Source organism: Podarcis vaucheri (genome assembly GCF_965113315.1).
Source record: "Podarcis vaucheri genome assembly, chromosome: 3".
Classification (NCBI taxonomy): Eukaryota; Metazoa; Chordata; class Lepidosauria; order Squamata; family Lacertidae; genus Podarcis; species Podarcis vaucheri.
The window spans coordinates 69,263,357-69,283,053 of NC_138761.1; the positions used below are offsets into that span (position 1 = coordinate 69,263,357).

General features: G+C 39.6%; 1 protein-coding gene across 1 annotated transcript in view; it reads right to left on the reverse strand.

Annotated features, from left to right (window-relative positions):
• Positions 1–617: 617 nt before the first annotated feature.
• Positions 618–19,697, reverse strand: part of CLVS2 (clavesin 2) — a 44,894-nt gene continuing 25,814 nt past the window's right edge. The window contains exons 3-5 of the mRNA XM_082216163.1: positions 18,442–18,552; positions 11,686–11,906; positions 618–7,591 (exon numbers count right to left, since the gene is read on the reverse strand). Coding sequence (XP_082072289.1) covers positions 7,504–7,591; positions 11,686–11,906; positions 18,442–18,552 — 420 coding nt within the window. The 3' untranslated portion in view covers positions 618–7,503. The remainder of the gene's footprint in view (positions 7,592–11,685; positions 11,907–18,441; positions 18,553–19,697) is intronic.

Here is a 19,697-nt window from a genome sequence, read left to right on the forward strand (position 1 = left end):
AATTGAAGCCATCCTTACTAATTAGCTTCAGTTGTTTATTTTTGTTCAAATATATATTGTTTATATAAACAGTGAAAAGGTTTGTTACAACTTTTCAAAGAGTCTTGCGCGAATAAATGAATATGAAACATTCTATTCCATGTACTTAATACTGATCAGTTTTGGCACAAATGTAGTACAATAAATATACGTTCTTCCCAGTCAGTACAGTGAACAAGAAAAAAGATCTCTCTCAGCAGAACTCTCATTAGGAACATGGATTTGGTCCAATTCCCAGATTCAATCACAATACAATTTTACCCTGTCAGTTTCATAGGGAGGGTCATTCTTATAAATGTGCCTGCTATTTAATATCGCCTCGGGGCACCTGGCAGGCCTCAAGCATTTCCTAATGTGATAAATACCACCTGGCACCATGTGGAGGTGCATTTTATAAGAACAGTCACCAGGTGAAATTGAAAAGGTAATGTCATTATGTGGTAACTTTCTCGTCAAAAACGAACATGGGAATGTGGTCGCTGCCTCATCTGAAAACTGGCTGGCTTTTAATAACACTGGAAAATAATCAGTTCCATTTCCCTCTCTGAATTAACCGTCCAGTGTTTCCTTTTTTAAAAAAAGATCATTCTTTCTCTTTCCAATCCAGCATGTACAGCTCTAGGTAACTTGGCTGCAATATGGTCTACACAAAGCCATTGTAAATTGTTGGCATCATTCGCTTTCCATTCTTAACCCCATCCTAGTCAAAAATGTCACATGAACAGGTAGCACAGACATAAAACACAAAAGAGAGTGACTGTGAAAGGTGCTTCTGACTGCAATCCCATATCCACTTACTTGGGAGAGTAAGCCCCATTGAGTTCACCGAAGCTTACTTTTTAGTAAGGTATATGAAGGATTGTGCTGCACATCACACAGAGACCAAAAGACATAATGTTAGATGTGTATATAAAAATAGCACAAATGCCAGTGCTATTAGTAATCTTCTAATCACTACAGACTAGCAGTGCTCAACTAAGAGTATGGACAAGTCATCCAACATTTCCTCTGTGAAAACATTTGCCTGATTTGCACCATTTTTCGACAGAACAGTTACCCTGAGGTGCATTTTCCCTTTTTTGTGATGACGTTTCCACCATCCTTATGTGATGGGCCAATGATTAATGTTTCCTACAATTTTCTAGGGTGTTGTTAATTCTCAATCGGACCACGTGGAGCAATTTCAGGAAAAGAATTGGGAAGTTACCAGCTTGACTTTTTCCACCAGCCTCAAACATTAATTGGCAAAGAATACAGATCTGAAATCTGCATGCATAGGCCTCAGTTTCTATTTTTCACCTGAAGAACGGTGACACAAACAACAACAAAAATCTTGATATAATGCCAGCACAATATGATAAGCAATGCTTTGTGCATCTTTATATATCTAACAGGCACTACTATACACATTAATATGGCACTTTACAGTACATCTCAAAGCTTTAAAAGAAATGACATCTCATTAGCTTGATTTCATGTTAACATACTTATGCTTAATATTGTCATCCATGTTAATGCCATATCAGTTGCTATCAAGCATCTAATCCAAAATAAAACCACAAAACTGCCTGGCTGTAGTTTCTGCCTCTGGTCTCATAATCTTCTAACAAATCTTAGAAGCCTGTTGATGGCAACAAACCAAAAGGTATTCTTAGAAGCCTGTCTTTTTACTGAGATTTGGCATGAGCCAGTCAAAATTCAGATATTTCATTCAGGACAGTAAGCATGTACTTAACTTAGGCTGAAATGTGACCTTGTTTCAAGGGGTTTAGTAAACCCTTTGCTACACATAAACTAGATGTGGTAATAAAAACAATGGCAACGAAGTCATGATTTGCACTGAGATTTAACAGTCACAACCCAATAGAGCTACAGTCCCTAACACAGCTGCCACCCACATATTGGTGGTGACCAATGTTGATGGAGGGTGTGGCGGCAGGATGGCACATTTGCATATCTGCTGGGGACCACCACTGCGGGGGTGGAATCATTGCCATGGCAGAGGTCCCAACTGTGCCCTGAGGGGCAGAAATCTACCATTCTCTCCATAATGCTTGGGGTTATTAAAAACCACAATAATAGAAGTTTAGCTAGAACTGAAAAAGGTACCACCAAGACCAAGAGGATGCCAGAATGGGTAACAAGCAGTCAAGGAAGTAAAATGGAAATGTTGTCGAAATGAGAACAAAAAGGAATGCAAACTTTGGCAAAAGAAATGCAAGTAGACAATAATGGATGGGAGGAAAATAATTTAAGAAGCATGTTGTTGAAAATGCTAAACCCAACAATCCCCAAGAAGAAAAACACCAGGAGCAGAGAGGTAATTGGATGTTTAGACAGCAAAGGAGTCAAAGGCCTGCTAAAATAGGAAAAGGAGACCGTAGAGAATCTGAATGAATTGTTTGCATCTGTTTTAACTGTGGGAGATGTAAGGCACATCCCTGTGCCTGAACTAACTTTCTCGAGAAGGGAGTCAGCATCTGAGGCAGAGGTGACAAAAGATGAAGTCGTAGGCTTTACTAAGAAATAAAATGAACAACTCACTGGGTCAGTGTGGAATCCCCCCAAGAGTTCTCTCAAATGTGAAATTGCTGGTCCTGTAACAAAAATGTGCAGCATGTGTTCTTATGTGAGATTTAGGTGCTGAACCTCCAGACCATGGCTGCTCCGTGATGTGATATTCAAAACAATCACTTTGCCAAGGATCTAGCTCTCAGTATGTTTTCGTTTATAATTCAGGCAAACATGTAAAATAGATACAGGAGGTTCCTAAACTGCTTCTGAGGTTGTACCCAAGGATGGCTCAATTGAGTAAGATTTTATCATGTCCTATATTCCTTTAGATCACCACTATCAAAGGGGCTGGCTTTCTCATTTAAAGGACTTTTTCTACTGGCATCATAAGCCTTCTTGGATTCATAAAAGGAGGAAGCCTGCTTAGGAATAAGCTATTAATTTCCCTCACCCACCTCTGAAAATCTGCTGCTGAATTAATTTGTGGCTATGGGACATACAGTGCACCTAGAATCTGCTGGTGCTCTCTGAAGACCCGATTTTGTACAGCAAGAGTACTTCCTTTGGAACATATCAGTTTATTTTCAGCAAAATATGGAGGTTGAATTATGTAAAACCATGGTGTTACCTCCTGAGAGGACTATCTGAGTGTTCATTACAGCAATAGCTGAATTAGACATCGGGATGCATTTCAGAAACTGCACATAGAGACAAGAATTCAAATGCAAAACTAAAACTAAAACGAACCACTTAGTATACAGAGGTTTCATGAGGTAAGATTGATTTTTCCTTTATGAAGTTTCATGAAGATTGCAAAAATAAGAACCTTTAGAGATGCCAACCTATACCCACTTTCTATACCCAATATCCAATGAGTAGACCTGGATGGGATTGTGCTGTTAAAAGTCAGTTACACTGCAATTCTAACCATGACTACTCAGAGGTAAGTCCTATTGAATTCAGCTGGGTTTATTCCCAGGTAAGTGAGGCCAGGATAACAGCCTTAATGAAATTCAGCTTTTGTAAAGTGGAATTAATAAAGCTATGCTCAGTCACACCAGCAGCAGTTCTGTCTGTGTACATTCAGAAACTGTCAACTGTGGCTTAAGCACCGCTGACTTGACTGAAGCTTAAATATGGAACATGTTAACTCTGGGCAAATTAGTTCTGACACTGCAAGAAAAAAGATCTTTTTATTGCTCTAAATGAGAGTGATTCAACCTATGAAATAGACCCACCTATAATCCATTTCATGACAGCATATATATGGAAGGAATCATGGGGACAGGCCCTAGTGATACAAAACACAGTATTTGAGGCTGGAATTCATTTATCCCCCCCCCCCTCAGAAAAACCCTCGGCTTTCTGAATAAAAGCTTTTTGCCAGAGAACAAGGATTTATAGGGAAACAGATGGTGCCCTAATATGCATATGGTCCTGAAAGGATAGCTCCTGTAGCCCATAATGAAGTGAGCAGGCTCTCCCACTCAACAAAGCCTTTGCTTAGCTCTTTCTCTACTGCCTCAGCCAGGATATTATTGTACAATGAGAAACTGACTGTAGCATAATTCCAGGGCTCCTGGAGCTTCCTATCTCTATCAACTTGTATGTATTTGGCAGATCTCAAATCTTAAGACTTCGGAGCGACTAACATACCATATGACACAACATCTCCCGACTCTAACCACCAGAAAGATCATTCATTCACCACCTACCCAGATCTATGTACACAACACAGTTCAAGATGTACCACAAATGCCATTATTCATTTCACACATAGAATTTTGGAGCCATGCATTATATGTTGCTGCCAATCTGGTTTGATGAAATTGCATAATAGGTGAGCTGATCTCTTAACTGGATTCCATAGGCCAATTGGCAGACCAACGCTGTGCTATAAAGATGTCTGTGAGCATGACATGAAGTCTGGCAACATGAACCCCGCTCTATGGGAATCCCTTGCAGATGACCGCAGTGCCTGGAGGCAGGCAGTCAAGTCATGTATCCATAGCATAGGAGAAATGATCTCTGGGAGGATCACAGAGAGAAGAAACACCATGGTGCATCTGCAACAGAACAACTGGATGTCACCATCTGCCCCAGCTGCAACAGAGAATGTTTCTCCCGCATCAGTCTCTACAGCCACAGTAAGTGTTGCAACCTGCCAACAGTTTGATCTCACCAGTAAAGGAACCCTCGTCCATTGTCTCCCAAGACAGACAGGTGCCAACTACAGGTGTGTTTCATTTTTGTTTTCAACACCAGACTCTTTTTTTGTGTGCTGCACCAAGACAGAGTCCTCTTGTCTGGCACTGCTACAAATGTCTGCACCTGCAGTTAAGCTTATCCACTATAGAGCTAAGAACAAATTACCATTTCATTTTGCCTAGCATGTTTTCTGTTCCAAATTGTCTAACTCTTATCAGTTTGGAAGCATAAGGATTCCAATCATTCAACAGCTTGCTCATTCCTATGGAGCCATGCAAAAAGGTATTAGTGCTATACAGGAAACTTCTAAAGTTAGAGACCCGAGCTTCAATTGAGAAAGAACACATATCTAATCAAATTACTCCATGGGAACTGATGTAGAGCCCCATGGAGAGACATGCAATGTTCTTACTACTGATGTTGCTAAAGGTGCTGCAGCTGTATTTCTAGGAAAACTCTGAGGCTGCAGTCTTGTGATAAATTAGGCTGCTTACTTACCACCAAGGGTCAAACCAGATACAGTTGCTGGTCCTGGCACATATGCTAGATAGCCTAGATTGGCCATGGCTGCCTGTTAAGTGTTTATTCAGTAAGGTGGCCCAAGGGCAATTGATATCATACAATAGGCAGTCATTGTTTTAAGACCACAGTCTTCAACTTAAGATCTCTGGATGTGATAAGCATAGGTATTGTTAACTACAAGCCATTCCTGTCAAAAACAGATCCATTTTGGTTAATGCATTCATCATAGTGTTCCCACCATGAAGGTTTCCCTGCTTAATAGATAGGTTGCTTATTTACCATGTTATTAGAATGATGAATGCTTCAATAATATAACCAAGCATAATGCTCTAGCCTGCAAAGAACACTATTGTCATAGTTTAAATAAGGAAAAGTAAAATTAAGCCAAATAAGAATCTCTTAACTGAGCATCCAGCAGTGCATTAAGTGGTCTAGAATACACTACAGCCTCACATCATTTTAACACTAGCTTGCAGTGGAAATCAATGATAGCAGACATGCATATGGTGTCTCAACAGAGTATCTGAATTACACAAAGACAGTACAGGCAGAATGTATTTTAATTCCTCTTTCCCCAAAAATTATCTGAAGGTTTTCTCTGAATGGTATGGAGGTGATTTAAAACAAACAAGTCATTCTACTGTCTTGAAACTGAAGGTTTTCAATAGGAACACAATCTGTCGCAGCATTAAGCCTGATCTTAGGCATCTTAAATATCCAATAATTAATTCCAATATATTTCTTCAGAGCCCTTAAGAGTTCAGTAGTAACGTTTTGGTTTTTTTGCGAGAAAGAGATCTTGTCATTCCTGTTCAAGTGACATATTAAATTCTGATGACAGAGATCTGTATAGTTGTAGGGTACATTCTTGTCTTGATGTACGGCGAAAATACACAAGCATATCAGCACACATCAAAGATGAATATATACCCCTAAACTACAGCTGACCGTGTTCAGTCCACTTTAGGGACTGTTTGGTCTTTTGAGGTAAAAATGTGTTTTCTGTCTAATATGGCACATGTTTCATCTACACAATTACATCACAAACAAAAGATGGCCTTAGCATGGTATTGTACTACACCGTACTTATAACAATTAAATCTTGCTCAAAGTAGGATGCGGTACTTAATTTTTTACTATGTTAACGATGACATTGTCTTAATATACAATCTATAATAAACTCTAAGCACACCAAATAGGTATGATTTGTTTTTATAAATCCTTGATTACGTATACTTATCTACCAATGACACTTTATATGTAGAGAGTGGTAAAAATATATAGATATGTATTCAGACTTCAGGTTTAGAAATGCATCAATCTGTTGCTGCTGAGTATTATGTGTGGAATGCTGAGCATTACTACAAATGATCCAGTCAAGGATTCAAGTTCTCAAATGGGGACTGGATAAGAGGCAGATGCTTTCTTTGAGACCCACTTTATGCTCAGGAACCAAATGGGTCTCAAAACCCCAAACTTAGTATTAAAAGATTAAAAACCAGTTGTCTTATATGCCAAAGAAAGGTGCTTGGCTCCCTGTGTCTATACCTTCTTTCTTTCTTTCTTTCTTTCTTTCTTTCTTTCTTTCTTTCATCTCATATTTCTTTCTTTCTCTCTCATATGGTTTCTAGTTTCCATCATGAATCTCAGCAATGTCTGTGAAATACAATCTGATTGACAGGTAACATCACACCAGTTACAATGATGTCTACAGGACCCTATATCTTCTCGTTTAAAGAAAAAATGTTTGAACAGAATAAAGCAGTCCATATGAAAGGTGTAATATGGCTTTGTATAAAAAGGATGAATGTTACTTAGGTCTGATTTCTTTCTTTTTTCTCAGAGTGCTTTTTGTTCTTTTACAGTGCATTCAACTGGCATGTTTTAATAGCCACTCTTTTTTCCCCTTTCCTGTACTACATCCCTACCATTACTTACAAATGCAGAGAGAAGGAATAGACTCTATTTACAAACAGGTTGGCACTTAACAGAATATATTATTGATATTTGCTCCTTTTCATCTTCTTCCTTTCCACCCTGTTTTCCAGCCCAGGGCTCGCATGTTCCAGGCTGACTGGCAAAACCTGCTGCCTCATTATGTTATGCTACATTAACATGAAAAATAGGATTCCGGCTGGTACACATTCTCCTCCCAATGGTTTGCTTGTTGCCGAAAGGCAATACCTTCCACCCCAATTCATGTTCGATGCTCAGACACTGTTAGTCAAGAGAAAGCAAGGGCTGCATGTTTTCTTCTTCATTTTTATCCATGCGCTTTAACACTCCAGGGTCCACAACTGACTGAGACCTGTGGAAAAAAGTATTTTTTTTAAAGAAAAGCCTGATATTAAGACAAATGAAAGTAGACTTCACTTATTTATTTATTTTTTAAAAGCTAGCCAGTATCCATAAAATCGCTTGGGAAATATGGTGTGATACCTACAACCAGTGTATATTTAATATTTAAAGATGTACACCTCTCCTCCACACACTATATCAGGGGTGGGGGAACCTATAGCCCTCCAAATGTTGTTGGAAATCGACTCTCATCAGACGCTGCTAGCATGGCGAATAATAATAAAATTGTCATTATTAAGTCACAGATGATGGCAGCTATAGTCCAACAACTCCTAAAGGGCTACAGATTCTCCATACTTTCTCTAAAGAAAGCTGGAAAACTTTTCTCAGGACAGATTCAAAATGTATTTTTTTGAAGTTTGTCACCCCAGAATGCTACCCTGAGATACAAATTCTGTCTACGCTAACAGATAAATCACTTTCAATCATTATTTTACACTAACAAAGAATACATTTTTTGGTCATCCATGTGTCATTCTCTTGATAAAACTGATCCACTCACCAAAGAGGAGAACACTGAATTCTTTATATCAGGGATCACCAAGATGTGGACTACAACTTCCATCAGCCCCAGTTAGAATGGCCAATGGGTGAAGATGCTGGGACTTGGAGTCCAGCAACATTTGGGGAGCACTCTGTTGGGTACCCTCAAGTTTACATGATCACTTACTCCATGATAAAAAACATATAGAAGTTAAGGGCTTCTGATCTTGCACAAATCAACGAACCTCTTTTAATTCACTTCAACATCCAATTTGCTCCTTTTGGATACAGAAATAAGCCAGGTGTTGAAATAATGTGAGAAATATTAGTTATACAAACGGAATTGAATTCATTGGTGGGTGCAAGCAGAAGGCATCTTGAGCAACCAACCTTTCTCTTCCTCTGCAGCCCCCTGTACCCACAAAGCCCCTCCAGCAGGTCAGTGGGCTCCTGTGTGGTCTGGGGCTGCACCAGGAGGGGACATCACCCAAAACTGGGCAAAAGTATCGTGTTCCAGGTGGGGCAAAAGCATCTCTACCAAATAGGCAGCAGTCTGCCCTCCAGCAGAGAAGAGCCAGTGTTCCGAGTAAGTAATTCCAAGCACAATTGAGCTAAATTCCCTTCCGGTCTTTTGTGTTTCAAAAGGCCTTATTCCTGAACACAGTGCACAGATGTCTATAGGGGCATGTGTCCTGAACGAGGGCAGAGACATCAACTTAATTCACAGGATGGGAGCTACCTAGTAGAAGTGAAACTGCTATGGATCAAAGTGGACAAACCGCCCTGAGATCTTGGGATGAAGGACAGTATATAAATCCAATAAATAATAAAAATAAAAATAAAATACTGACTGTAGAAATATCAGATTAAAAAACCACACATATCTGAATTCAATGAATCTTACGAAAAAATAGGTTTACTAGCTATTACTGAAGTCAAGCAAGGATTTCCATGCATTTGTGCTAGCAGTAAGGTAAAAACGTCCTGTTACTGAGGAAAGGGGATTAGATTGCATACAAAGTCTTGCCAGCTGCAAGCTGCTGGCAGTGAAATATTTCCAACACACCATCTGGCTAATAATGCTCTGAAACTGGCACTGCATGCTACCTAGAGGCCCTACTTAGCCTTTTCAAGAGGAGCATTAGCAGGCACCCAAAACAGTATTTACCCCAAAGCCATGGAGCAGAGTGATTCTTGGCTGAAGCAATACATGCGCCAGCTTCTTGGGATTAACTTGACCACTAGCCGAGGTGCAAGAGAAAAGCTTAATCTACTTGACTAATGAAACAAATTGTTTGCAGATCTCTGGTGGATGGCTTGGAAATGCCCAAGGAGGATATTAAAAACATGAGTGGGTGGATGAGCTCAGGCTGTGGGCTTAGGAAGAAAGGATTCAAACAGATACTTTGGGATAGTGACACATGGCACCCCTTGCACTTGAACTTAAATGGACTGGCAACCAGCCTGCACTAATATTTCTGACAAAACAAAGGGAAACATGTCACCCTATTATCACTGAGCAAGGACAGTTTCCTTCAGCAAAGCTGGTCAACTAGCAGAGAACAAAGCTTCAGAGTTCATGCAGCTACATTCCATTAACATTTTTTTCATCCGAAAGAAACTGCAGTCACTGGAAATGCAAGGCTGTTTTTTCTCTAAAGTCCTCCCTTCAAATGTAATTTAATATTTGTTACTGACGTTGCAGAATTGGATGGCTTCAGATCTCAGCATAATAATGTAGTCACATATGTAGTTCCTAACAATACTGTCTAACCTGTTATTGACAGGTTATTTCTCTGGCACCTAAATTTCTGAACTCCGTAGCACACAGCGTGGCTTGCACAGCTGTATGAGCAATGTCTGACAAGCTGGGCATATCTCGTTGGACTTGCTTTGCTGGATTTGTGTTTCAATTCCATAGCTTTTGTTCTTCCAGCATAATGCCTGAAGGGGGAATTCACTTGGCTCCCCCATGATAATATCTGATATCTGTGTCCCAATGGGTTGTCCTCCACATGTGGAATCACACAACACTCTGCAGGGCTGGTATGAAAGTGCCATGACTTGCAATAACTTCAAACCATCCCGCCTGCTCCCTTAGATCAGAAGGAGAGGCCATCCTCTGTGCCCTGCTAAGTGTGGAAGCACAGCTGTGTGGGGCAAAAGAGGAATTCCTTAGTGGTGAGCAGCTGGAGCATGAAACGTGGATGGAGAGAATTCTGACTGGCTGTCAGACTACCAGGTAGTACGAGCAAAGGGAAGGGGGGAAGGGAACTAATTCCATCCACCCACCCAGTTCACTGGCAGCTCTAGCAGCCTGGACACTGATGAGCTGTGGCTACTGGGAAGAGAGATGAGGTGTGTCCGCTGCCAATTACTGGACAGCCCACCTATAGATCTGTAATAGGATATCACTGCTTTTGTTTGTTGCTGGGATTGAGATTGCTTGTGAGGGGGCTTATCCCAATCTCTTGCTGAGAGCTTGACTTCGGGGAACAATAGAGGGGCTGCTGCCACAAACACACCCCTTTGTGATCAGTGCGTAGGAGACAAGGCATTTGCTGCAGTATGGTTCTGTTTGTAGGTATTTCTATTGAATCAATGTCCTCTTGTATTTGTATTTCAATCAGTAGAGTAAATGATTATTGAGGCAGTATGTGCAGAGGGTGAATGTTTAGCCTGTATTTTAGCTGCTGTTTTATAATTGTTTTCTAATTACCTATGATCATGTGATTGTTGATTTGTTAATGGTGTTATATGCCTTGGTGGGGTCAGCTCTAAATTGCCCAGACATTGTAATTGTAGCCTATAGCTGTGGCTGTTCTTTATTGTTGGTAAGCCATGTTGGGACTCCTTTGAATGGAAGGTTGCATAGAAATACATAGTCAATCAAATCAATGAAGTGCATTTGGTCCCTGTTCATCACTACTTTCTGTTCCGGCAGGCTTTTATTATATGAGGCAGACAATATTTTTACGATCTTTTAAAACTGCTGACCCTCTCTCTTTGTATTTTACATCATTAATGAAAATGTAATGTTCTATGTTGCAAGCTGCCTTGAGTGGAGTTTTCTTTTTCCACTTCAAAATGCATTAATACAAAACAACGAATGTTACTGCATCAATATGCATTACAGTTTAATGGAATGGCTAAATTACATAGGGGAAGCACCACAGCTCATGCTTTGCATGCCAAAAATCTCAGATAAAATTCCTGATATCTCCAAGTGGATAAAGAATACTGTTTGGAAACCTGCTGCCAGACAGTATCAACAGTGATGGGCTAAAGGGACCAACACTATGACTGAGTCATGGCAGCTTCCTATGTTCCTAGGAAATCATATGTTACTGTCCTGGCCCTCAGCAGAAGTCATTCAGTCTAGAAAATCAACTACATGAGAGATAGCTACTGACATGCCCTTTAGAACTTTGTGGACTCTGACTCCCATCAGCCCTATCCAAGCATTGTCAATGGTCAGGAATTGTAGTCCACCCAAAAATCTGGAGGGTATCATTTTGTCTACACCCTTCTTTTCTGCTTCAACAGGCCAGACTAACTTACCGCTTCATGGATTTGGGAGACAGGTCCTTTTCGACTTCTTTTACAGAAGTGTTGTACGAGTCCGCACTGTATTCGCTGTCGTCGTCGTATTCGTGATCAAGCAGCGTTCTTGCCCACGTGCCCATATCGTAAGGCGGCAGCATTCCACCAAATTCAGAAGGCAGAATCTCAGGGTGGATTAGCTGGTGCAGGCTGTTGAGGTTATTTCCATGGAGAAATATCTGTTAAAAGGATGAATCAAAGACATTACAAGCCAGCACCTTCAGCGGATATCAGTCTTTCCTGACACAAGGCAAATCCATGAAGGGTTTTCAAAAAGCAGCTATGTTGGGGATGTCTGATGTTCAACGAGGAAAAGAAGAAGAAAAAATCCCACTAGTGCATGCATCTCATTCTATGGATCCTAGCTAATAAATGTATGTGTGTGATGTGTATGTATATGTTCTGCTAAACTCTAAGGAATGTTGAATTTTAGGACCACTTAAAGGTTTCTAATTTATTAGAAATCATGCGTACTGGATTGTACCCAGTGCAATTAAAAGTTCACACACCTCTTCCCCATTGTAGCCTCTTCTGCCCACTGAAAAGCTTCTCCAAGGGCAGGCATTCTCAAGTATGGCCTGAGGTGTGGGGCAGGAGGGTACAAAAGGGAAGGAGGATTGCCAAAATTAGGTTGAAGTAGCTAGTGCAAGCAAATGGTTGCAAAAATACTTCTTGGTACAAGTGGACTTCCAGTCACACAGCACTGGATACAAACCCGCTGGGCAGAATTTTAAAATTCGGACCACTTCCAGTGCATCTCATGCCGGAATAAGTTTCATGCAGCTGACACTTTGTGGCAGAAGCTGAAGGGAGAATGCAAATATATCCAGCAAGATGGCTTTTCAGTGTGTGTGTGTGTGTGTGTGTGTGTGTGTGTGTGTTTATATTAAAAGAATAGGCAATCATAGGTTCATAAGTGCCCCCAAATATCCCCAAGCATATTTTCCAGACTAAAAAAAAAAAATTGACATATGACCGAGAAACACTACAGTGTTTTTGGAGAGAAAAACCCAGAATGAGTTGGATAACGCAGCATCTCTGCTTGTCAGAAATCTAAGATAAACCACAGCACCCCGCCAGGGTCTTTTTAAATATCCTACTGAGCGGGATCTGTGATGTGTGTCATGGAATTTATTTCTTCTTCCTTCATCAAATTCCACTTGCTCTGACTACAGCAGGACACCGTATTTTGCTTCTAGATAGTTAGTAGCTGCCATCTAGCTAGCCTTTGCATGTACCCTCAAGGGCTCCAGCCTGTACAGTGGAACTTTCTTTTCTTTCCCTTCAAAGAATAGTGCTACTTAGCATGTCATTTCAAGCTGCTTTTGAATCTCCTATGGATTTCAAAGGCAGCGTATAAATGTGGTGCAAGAGTTGTTCTTGGGGAAAGGATGAAAAAAAGCCCTAACACATACAGTATGAGTGGGTTTTCCTGCTGGTGTACTTTCCCGGAGTTTGATTCGTGTCCACATCAAACAAATTGGTACTCTGGACTGATGAAAATGGGCAATGAAAACACAGAGTGCTGCAGTAATCAATGCCCCAGAGTCCAACCACCATTTCTCTTTTAAACCAGCAGGTCAGATTTCCATTTATGACTCTTGTGAAAATATACATCACCATATGTTAAAACACAGGTGTCGTATTTTTGTCTAATGTTAAGTTAACATGAGACATTCATGACTTTATAACTTTGACTAGTCAACATAGTATTCTGTACCAGCTGATACTTCTGAATATCAACTGCAGAGATGATATTCAGAAGTATCAGCTGGTACAGGACTTCCGGAGGCGGCGCGAAACGAGTAATGGCGGTCCTCTTTGCGCAGCAAAGAGGGGCTCCGCAGGAAAGGGTTGTTCGCTACGGCGAAGCGACGACCCATTAAGTTAAACCACGAGCAGAGTGAGCTCGTGGCCGTGGGATCCGGCGGGCACCGAGAGCGACCCCCAAAACGAAGAAGGGACCCCGTAAGGGGCTCCGGAAGCGCGGAGGGGAAGCGGTGCTGTGGATTCATCGCTCTTTCTGCGGGAGTGAAGCCGCGCGGCTGTTACCGATGAGCGCCGACCTTTCTTCCTTCACATTGGATTACAAATCAACTACTCATGAGTAGGATTTATTTGAGATTGGATTACAAATTGTGAATTCGGCTGAAAGATGAACAAGGAAGAATCCTGGCTATTGAAATTTCGACCCAAGGAGAAAAAGTTTTGATATTAGGAATCTATGCACCAAATGAGGGGAAATCAGAATTTTATAAGAAGCTGCATGAGACACTACTGGACTATCTGGACTATTCCAACATCATTATGATGGGAGATATGAATGGGGTCGTCTCTACTTTGATGGATAAGTCACAGAATCAGAATCTGACTAAAGATGGAAGACTACCAAAAACTTTCTTTGAACTAACTGACAATATGGACCTAATTGATTTATGGAGGACGAGAAACCCCCTAGGTAAAGAAGGAACTTTCTTTTCTGAGGCCCACCTGTCATGGACAAGAATCGACCAAATCTGGGCAACTAGAGGGCTGGCACCTAAGACTACAAAAATAGAAATCTGCCCAAAGACTTGCTCCGACCATAACGCTTTGAAAATGGAAATGAGATTTACTACTGCCGACTCCTTCAGATGGAAAATGAATGACAACCTGTTAAGAGATCAAGAGATCGTAAAGAAGGCCCAAAAAACTTTAAAGGATTATTTTGAAATTAACTTGAACACCTCGGTGGAAAAAAGAATTATCTGGGACGCAAGCAAAGCTGTTATGAGAGGGTTTCTGATACAACAGAATACAATCAAGAAAAAACTTTGGAATAGTAAAAAAGACAAGATATTGGAGAAGATAAGTGATGGAGAGAAAAAATTAAGAGTGAATCCAAAATCAAAAGAGACTTTAAGAGAAATCAAATTTCACCAGTCACAATATGCGAAATTGATTAACCAAGAAGTGGAATGGAAAATCAAACAAATGAAACAAAGATCTTTTGAATCTGCGAACAAATGTGGGAAACTGCTCGCTTGGCAGTTGAAAAAGAGACAAAAATTAAATTATGTCACCAACTTAGAAGTTGAAGGGAAAAACATTCAGAAACCGGGAGAAATTAGAAGGTGTTTCCAGAAATACTTTAAAAAACTGTACACACAAGAATCCGAGGAAGCAACTGAGATAGAACAATTCTTGAAAGATAACGGCCTACCAAAATTATCTCAAGAGAAGAGATCAATCTTGAATTGTAAAATAACACAACAGGAAATCGAGGATGCCATTCAGAATATGCAACTAGGCAAATCTCCGGGCCCTGATGGACTCACCTCCAAGTACTACAGGATTTTAAAAGACTATTTGATACAACCATTAATGGAGGTTTGCAACCAGATTATGGGGGGAGGGAGGGCACCAGATACGTGGAAAGAAGCATTCATCACATTGATACCTAAAGTGGAAACTGAAAAGACTCAACTCAAGAACTACCGCCCCATCTCACTCCTAAACGTGGATTACAAAATATTTGCGGATGTTTTGGCTAACAGATTTAAAAAAGTACTAAATGAAGTGATCCATAAGGACCAAGCAGGCTTTCTCCCAGGTAGACATTTGTATGATAATACCAGGAACATTATCGATATTTTGGAACTTTTACAAACAAATATTAACACCAAAGCAGTGTTAATTTTTATTGATGCGGAGAAGGCCTTTGACAACATTTCTTGGAAATTTATGAAGAAAAACTTGGAAGGGATGGGAGTGGGAAGGGGGTTTGAGAATGGAATAGAGGCAATCTATTCAGAACAAAAAGCTAAGTTGATAGTGAACAATGTGGTGACAGAAGAACTTCATATTGAAAAAGGAACACGCCAGGGGTGCCCCCTATCCCCTCTGTTGTTTATTTCAGTCCTGGAGGTTTTGCTGAATATGATAAGGGAGGATCGGCAGGTACAAGGAATACGGGTCGGAGCGAAACAATATAAACTGAAAGTATTTGCAGATGACTTGGTTTTAACATTACAGGAGCCAGAACCTAGTACAAAAAGAGTTTTGGAATTGATTCAGAAATTTGGTCGGGTGGCGGGCTTTAAGCTGAACAAACAAAAAACTAAGGTGTTAGGGAAAAACTTGACGGTTACTGAAACAGAGGGGTTTCAGAAGGAAACAGAACTAAACATTGTTAAAAAAGTGAAATACCTGGGGGTCAATCTGTCCTCCAAGAATTTGAATTTATTTAAAGATAATTATGAAAAATGTTGGTCAGAAGTTAAAAAAGATCTAGAAATTTGGTCAAGATTGAAACTATCCTTGTTAGGCCGAATTGCAGCTATAAAAATGAACGTTTTGCCAAAAATGTTGTTTTTGTTCCAGGCCTTGCAGATTGTGGACAGAGTGGATTGTTTCGGAAAGTGGCAGAAGGACATTTCTAAATTTGTCTGGCAGGGCAAAAAGCCCCGAATAAAGTTTAAAATACTAACTGATGCAAAGGAGAGAGGGGGGTTTGCCCTGCCGGACTTAAGGTTATACTATGAAGCTGCGGCCTTCTGCTGGATGAAAGATTGGATTTTATTGGAAAACACTGATGTCCTAGATCTGGAAGGCTTTAATAATTCGTTAGGTTGGCATGCGTATTTGTGGTATGACAAGGGGAAAACACATGGAATGTTTAAAAACCATATTGTCAGAAAAGCAATATTTATGGTCTGGAAAAAATACAAAGACTTATTGGAAAGTAAAACCCCGAGGTGGATTTCACCAATAGAGGCCAAAGCTCGGAAAACATCCAATATGGAGGCATATTGGCCGAAATATTGGGAAATAATAGAAAACATTGGAGGTAATTGGAGGTTGCAGAGCTTTGAAAAATTAAAGGATAAGGTGCAAAATTGGCTACATTATGCCCAAATTAATGAGGTTTTTAAGCTAGATAAAAAAATAGGATTCCAGGTGGAAAAATCGAAACTTGAGACAGAGTTGTTAGAACCAAAGACCAAGGTAATATCAAGAATGTACAACTTGCTGCTTAAATGGAACACTCAGGATGAAACAGTTAAATCAGCCATGATAAAATGGGCTCAAGACATTGGTTACAATATTATGTCTGAGGACTGGGAAAGGTTATGGACCACCGGTATGAAGTTTACGGCATGTAATGCCTTGAAAGAAAACATTATGAAAATGGTATACAGGTGGTACATGACCCCAGTCAAGCTCGCTAAGATATACCATTTGTCTGATAATAAATGTTGGAAATGCAAGGAGGCTGAAGGGACATTCTTTCACCTCTGGTGGACTTGTCCAAGATTGAAGGCCTTTTGGGAAATGATCTATAACGAGTTAAAAAAGGTGTTTAAGTACACCTTTCCCAAGAAACCAGAGGCCTTCCTTCTGGGCATTGTCGGCCAGAAGGTGTTAAAAAAGGATAGAACTTTTTTTATGTATGCTACAACTGCAGCAAGAATTCTTATCGCCAAGCATTGGAAGACCCAAGATTTGCCCACACTGGAGGAGTGGCAGACGCAATTGATGAACTACATGGAACTGGCCGAGATGACTGCAAGAATCCGAGACCTGGGAGAAGAGGCAATGGAGGAGGACTGGAAAAAATTTAAAGACTATTTGCAAAAGTATTATAAGCTGTATGAAACATAAGACGTCGTATGATTTGGAACGTTAGCCCCAGCAATGAAATTTAATTATCTATGAAATTGCTAACATTTGTGAAAGAATCAAAGTTTAAATGGGTAAAAATGATATTTTTAGAGTAAATGGAGAATAAGAGATCTAAACTTAAATTGCAACTGAAAATATAAAGAAACACACGAAATAAGGGTATAATTTGCTGATGACTTTATTATCAAGAATGCATTATGCGGGAGATGTGGGGAAGTCCAATGGAAATTTGAAATAAGCTGTTGAAATGGATGTGATTTTCTGTTCTTTTTCCTTTTTTTCTTCTATTCTGCTTTTCCTTCTGTTCTTTTTGTAATTTGGAAAAATGTAATAAAAATTATTATAAAAAAAAAACAGAAGTATCAGCTGGTACAAATACTATAGTCCAGTTATTGATGGGATGCTTCCTGGGAGTATTTTACTCCAATGCTTCACATTTTGGCTACTTATAGCATTATGCAGCTGCACCCAACATAACCAAGATTTGTGAAAATGTACCTCCCCATAAATTAAAACACAGGCAATTTGATTATGTCCCATTTCATGACAGCTTCTTTATTAACTTACACACAACATTTTTAAACTATGCTTAATGCATTAGGTTCAGAACATTTTAAAGCACTGTAAAACTTATAAAATCGGGGCTAGCTTTGATTGATCAAGGAACAGTGTTTGAAGGTGAATTTATTTAGTCTCTGTTATCATCTGGATGCTAAAGTCTATTAGTATCAATGTTTCATCTCTTACATAAAATATATTTACAATTGTTCTTACTCTTTAAAAAATATGATTACTGAATTACGATTTTGCAAAGCTTCCTAATATCTTGGAAGTTAAAACTCTTAAGAGAACAACAGAAGCCATTCCCCATTGGCGCATTGCATGATGAAACAAACATAGTTTTAGAATGAGTGAATGTGTTTCATAAGGAATTTATTTCAATACCAGGGGCACTGCCTCTGCTGCTTGTGTTGTTTGCCAATCAAAGTGATCAATCTAGAAACAAAGAACAATTTTGCAAAACCATGCAAACAAACAAGAGAAAAATACCCTTTTCCTTGTCTTTTCCTTCAAAAATGGCCGTATAACTGTATAGAGGGCATGGATGTACCATGGTTGATTTACAAAATGAATTCCTCCGAAGCGAGCTGGAAAACTGTCCTAGGATATAATATATATAAAAGATGGTTAGTGGACTCATCGCAAAGTGTACCCTCACACAACCTTGTACAGTAGGTTTGGCTGAGATTTCGGCTAGTGCAATCATGCTTGAATGCGAATCTGAATCCAGACCTTTTCACTCCAAATCCAATATTCTATTGGCAATTATCACACCTAAGTCATTTAATGCAAGGCATTTGAATTCTTTATCCTAAAATGTAGCCACGTTGTTTTAAACATAAAAGGCAAAGAACAAAAGTAAGGTGATATTTAAAGAATGGAATTCCAATTTTTCATTTCAGGATAGCAATAACCAAGATGCCCAATTTCCTGTCAGTAACTCTTTCTCAATCTTTCAGATAAAGAGATGGCAATTTGGCCTGCTAGGTAGCAGTTCAAATATGTTCATTCTAGATACAAGATTTGCCATCTAAAGTTGTTTTCCCCATCCATGTACCCAAATTCACTTTCGTTTATCTTTTATGAATGAACACTATTCTTGTTTTATATATGTTGTTAGCTGCCTTGTGAGTCTTTGATTGGGGAGGGGGAACCTATAAATGTTTCAATAAATTAACACAGTAGTTTGTCCCATTCCTCGGTCTAACAATTATATATTTGCTTTCCTATGTTATAGATTATTAAAAGAGATGAGGGATTTACAGGTAAATACTTACTCAGTACTCACAATACATCATAAAGCTGAAACTACATTATGTATTCTTTAAATGTGACTGTAGAATATTTATGAACCTCTGTCTATGCTGCACACTCAGAGAGATTTTTCTATAAGAAATGTAGGGAGAAAGCTTCTCTGCTGAACTGCTTTCTAAATTGGTTTTGGCTGTTTCTCTACAGGCGGCTATTAAAGAAACATGAAAGAATTGAAAATGTAACCGTGCAAACCAATTTTACAAGCAATACTTGACTCTGCTGCATTACTTGGCAGCTCACAGAATCTGTGTACAGAGAGGCAGGTTTCTAATGATTTTGTTAAAACCCTGGAATGTTGGGTTTTCATATTAAAATGCAAGTTCCAAGGCCTCATTGTTGCAAAAGAAAAAAGAAAATCTTGAAAACGTAACCTAGGTGAACCTTTCTATCTACGTTCCAGTCCATCTATCCCTCTCACTTTTTTTTCTCTC